Source organism: Mus pahari, chromosome 16 (assembly GCF_900095145.1).
Source record: "Mus pahari chromosome 16, PAHARI_EIJ_v1.1, whole genome shotgun sequence".
In the NCBI taxonomy this organism is placed as follows: domain Eukaryota; kingdom Metazoa; phylum Chordata; class Mammalia; order Rodentia; family Muridae; genus Mus; species Mus pahari.
In genome coordinates this window covers 35,772,808-35,776,952 of record NC_034605.1, presented here as the reverse complement: position 1 = coordinate 35,776,952, position 4,145 = coordinate 35,772,808, and the positions used below count along the sequence as shown (strand labels likewise).

General features: G+C 47.0%; 1 protein-coding gene across 1 annotated transcript in view; it reads left to right on the top strand.

The window, feature by feature from the left end:
- The first annotated feature begins 1,174 nt into the window (after nt 1-1,174).
- Nucleotides 1,175-4,145, top strand: part of Gmds (GDP-mannose 4,6-dehydratase) — a 527,721-nt gene continuing 524,750 nt past the window's right edge. Inside the window, exon 1 of the mRNA XM_021215423.2 lies at nt 1,175-1,466. Within this exon, the coding sequence (XP_021071082.1) occupies nt 1,365-1,466 (102 nt within the window). The 5' untranslated portion in view covers nt 1,175-1,364. The remainder of the gene's footprint in view (nt 1,467-4,145) is intronic.

Genomic DNA, 4,145 nt, shown 5'->3' with positions numbered 1-4,145 from the left:
AATTTCTTACTAGAGAGATAAATTCCTAGTATTCATTAGTATGATAGGTGCCAGACCTACAAAACAAATGGGACCTATCTCTCCTAAGTATTCATTTTTTTCCTGAATTATTTATCCTTGAATTATAACATATTTACATAAAACTAAATCAATAGTTAAAGATCATCTAGATTTTAGACATTTCTTGCTTTAATGAATATATTTACCCAACTTCTGGGTCTCATTTTCCATATAGAATGCACTAGAGGAAAGGCAAAATATTAAACCAGACAAGCCTATGTATAAAGTTTGGAATGTTTCCGAGGAGTTTGGGCACCCTGGTTTTGGAACTACAGGTTTGTATCATAGCAGGTTCTATTGGGCCCTGTCCTAGTAGCTAAGTTTGCAACGGGAAAGATGATTTGAGGATGTTTATTGGAGAGGTAAGCAGGGCAGCATGTGTGTGTGTGTGTGTGTGTTTCTTCCCCACACCCTCCTCCCTATGTCTGAGTCCTTTGCCAGCCTTTCTCAGTCAGTGAATCTGTCAGTGTGCATGTACCAAATAGAAGCAAATTCAACAGACACTGACTGCAACAACCCCACCTCATGAAATCTGTACAGGTTTTACTAACCTGTGGATTTTTGTCAGTTGTTTCTTTATGCAGGATGGGGGCGGGGCCAGAAACTTCCAGCCCTCCAAGTAAATACTGTTCCTTGAACGGAATTACCGGGAACCTCCGAACTAGTCCAAACATTAGCAAACTGCTAATGTTCACAGAAGATTCACAGGTTAGAGTAGCCTTGAAACTCTAGCACCTTCAAGAAATGTTAAAACTGACTGCTCACAAAGACACTGAAGCAGATTTCTAGAAATTTAATAAGGTCGATGACCCCAGCCTTAGGATGCTTAGATTTGGATTTCAGAGCTCTTTCCTACCGAGGTCAGCTCGTCATTCCTCCTGGCATCATGGGGCGATATCCCGATTCCCGGAGACCGAGGCCCGTGCAGGCCATATCCTCTACCCTGAAGGCGGACATACATCCTTCCTCTTCCAGGGGCCCGGCGCCCTCAGGCCCCGCCCCCAAAGAGGCGTGGTTCAGTGCGGAGACCCCGGCAGGGGCGGAGCTGTCGGGGGCGCTGCTGACGCGTCGCTGCTTGGGCGAGTGACGCGGCACCAGCCAGGCCGCAGCCCGGCTCGCGCCGCCCGCCCCGGCTAAGCTGGCCCGCCCCTCGCTCCACGCCCGGCCTCCCGCGCTCCCTGTCAGACCGTGGCGGCCGCTGCAGCTCGGTGAAACGACTGGCGCGCGCACCCAGGTCCCTGCCGGCCCGCGGCTCGTTCCACTCCGCCTTCCTCTCGGCCGCACGCTCACCCGCCTGAGGCGACATGGCTCAAGCTCCAGCTAAGTGCCCGAGCTACCCGGGCTCCGGGGATGGCGAGGTGGGCAAGCTCAGGAAGGTGGCTCTCATCACCGGCATCACCGGACAGGTGAGTGCGGGGCGGGGACGAGCGGCCTGTAGCCCGGGGGCACGTGGGCCGCCTCCCCGCGCAGGGCCGCCGTGCCACCGGGAACTGCGCTCCACGAGTCCCGGAAGGTGTGAGTGGCTGCGGGATGGGACAGCTTCAGCCCCAACAGCGTGGCTCTCTGATCCTTCTGGGGGTGTGAGCTGGTACCATGCACCGGACCACTCTGTTCCACCTGTCCCCTGGGCGACTGTGGCGTTTCTTTCCTGGAGCCCAAGTGAGCTCCTGGAAGGAATTTCGTACTTTGTAGATCCTGGTGCAGGGAAGAAAAGGGACGAGGAGTATGTCAGTATGTGGAGTCCTAAAGTGAGACCGACTTTTCTAATTCCAAAGGCATGAACTCCTTGGTTGAGGTAAAGAGGCTGTGCTGTCTTAAATGTTGGGACCCCATGTCCTATGCAGGGCATGACTAATTTATGACAGTCATCTCATAGAGGTATGGCAACAGGGCTAACCACTGCCTTGTCAAGTTGTGTAGAGTGAGATTCAGGGGTGTTGAAGTAATGCCCTTATTACTTCCTGTAGGACATCTGTTTTGTGTGTATCCCAGGACATCTGATGGTGGCCATTGCTAAAGCGAAGATGGTAAAGATGATAATAAAGCTGATATGGCCCACACCAGCATACTTACCATATCGGAGTTACTTGGTTAATACTGGCTCGTTAGCTTTCACCACAAAGTCCTTATTTCCAGTTTAAGATGGAGGAAACTGAGTTTGAATTACCTGAAGCCCAACAGGTAGGAAGTGTATTGTTGGGACTGGAAATGGTCTTAAAGTTCTCTCGTTTTACCAAAGAGCAGATACACAGTCCACAGACATTATACTATTTCAGTTACTAGCTACTGGTCATTCTTTCAGTTATCATTGCATCTTGTTTAAGGTACTTTCAATAAATAAACGTTTACCAACTAGTAAGATAGAAGGGGTAGGTAAAGGGTCCAGGGATGAGGATGAAAACATCAAGTCAGGGACTCTTCAGAGGTGCTCTACCATTGAACTGTGCCCCCCTCCCCCCGCCCCATCCCATGTCACCTCTCTTTTCTAATGCTAGAGATCTCTTACAGATGGTTCTCTTTTCCCAAGTTTTCGGACTGGTTCTGAAGCCCAGGTGTTAACTGCATTCATGTAATCTCTAAAGTAAACTTTCATTGAATATTATCAAGAAATTGAGTTAGGATGTTGTGTGCCATATTAGTATGGCTTATAGCCATAAGTGGCCAGCATTTTGTGTCAGTGCAGCTTAGAAGTGGAATCTTGTTAAATAGTTGAAAACTGTTGTTTGGTAGATACTTCATGGGAAGGAAGCCTTGGAAGAAGCCGCCACTCCTACCTCCAGCAAGCATTCTCCTTTAGTACTATCTCTACGCAGAAAGACCACTTCCTGACCAGGAGTTTTGGGTTTCTCATTTCATTTCAAACTCCAAACACCTGCTGTGCTTTCAGGTTTGAAAACTTAGATCCCTTTGAACGCTGCCCTACCCCCCCCATCACCTCCCTGACACATCACCTCCTTGACACGCCTCTGTAGTTTTTCTCCTAGCTTGCTTGAGTTGCCCAGGCTTCCTGGTGTACCTGCAGCACAGTACCAAATTCTGTAGCTGCCACAGCTGTTTGCTGATGAGTTGGCCACTCTGCTGTTCCTTCGGCTTATTTTCTAGGGTAGGGACCTGAGTTTCAAGGACCCCTGAAGGACTGTGACATTACTCCAAAGATCCATGCCTTATTGTATTTTTTCTTAATAATATTGGCTGGGAACTTATTAAGCTATTCACTCTTGTAGTCATTCTGTATTTCCTCACCCAAGGGACAGGGGTAACTTGTATTTGACTGGTTGGCTGGTACTAAGTGGCCAGGAAGGTTTGGAAGTAGTGCTTTTATGCCCCCTCCCCAGTAATTTTCTCTGGAGGCTTTTGTAATCATGTAAGATTGTATCCTTTTGGTCATATACCTAATGAAATCTTCAAGAGACACTTCATTGCTCTAAGCCACCTTGTTATATTATCTTTACTAAGTCACATACATTTACATTGAGGTAGGTAATTGACTCAAGTGGCTGTGCCCTGGCACTTAGGGTTTCATGTGAAGGTCTTAAATGGGTCCCAAATTATACTCGAGATTAGTGTAGACAGGCAAGGTATCTTGTTGACTGTGCATGTGTAGTCTTACTTTCCAGCTTCTCATTCTGGCTCTCTCCTCTTCTGTCTATTCTTGACCCAGGAAAAGTTGTGTGTCCTCTCTAAAGTGTGTGCTTTTTATATTGCCTTCAGAGAAATCCAGGCTCTGGCATTGCATTGCTGTTCAGGACCTCTGCCAGCCATTCCTAAAGCTTGCCCCTATTGTCTGATGATGTTGTCCTTTTTATTGGGCTCATAGCAATGATCTTACTGTTCTTTGAATACTATTGCCTTGTACCTCTTTGGAGCCATTGTTTGAAGGTGAACGGATAAATTCTGTTTTTCATTTTTATTCACTTCTTTTTTTTTAAAATATTGACTAGGTGCCCCAATATTCTCATGCTAATCCTGCCAAACAGAGCTGGATACTTTCTTGGTACCTTCTTCTTCTTCTTTTTTTAAAATTTATTTATTATTATTTTCTTTATTTACATTTCAAATGCTATCCAGAAAGTTCCCTATACCCC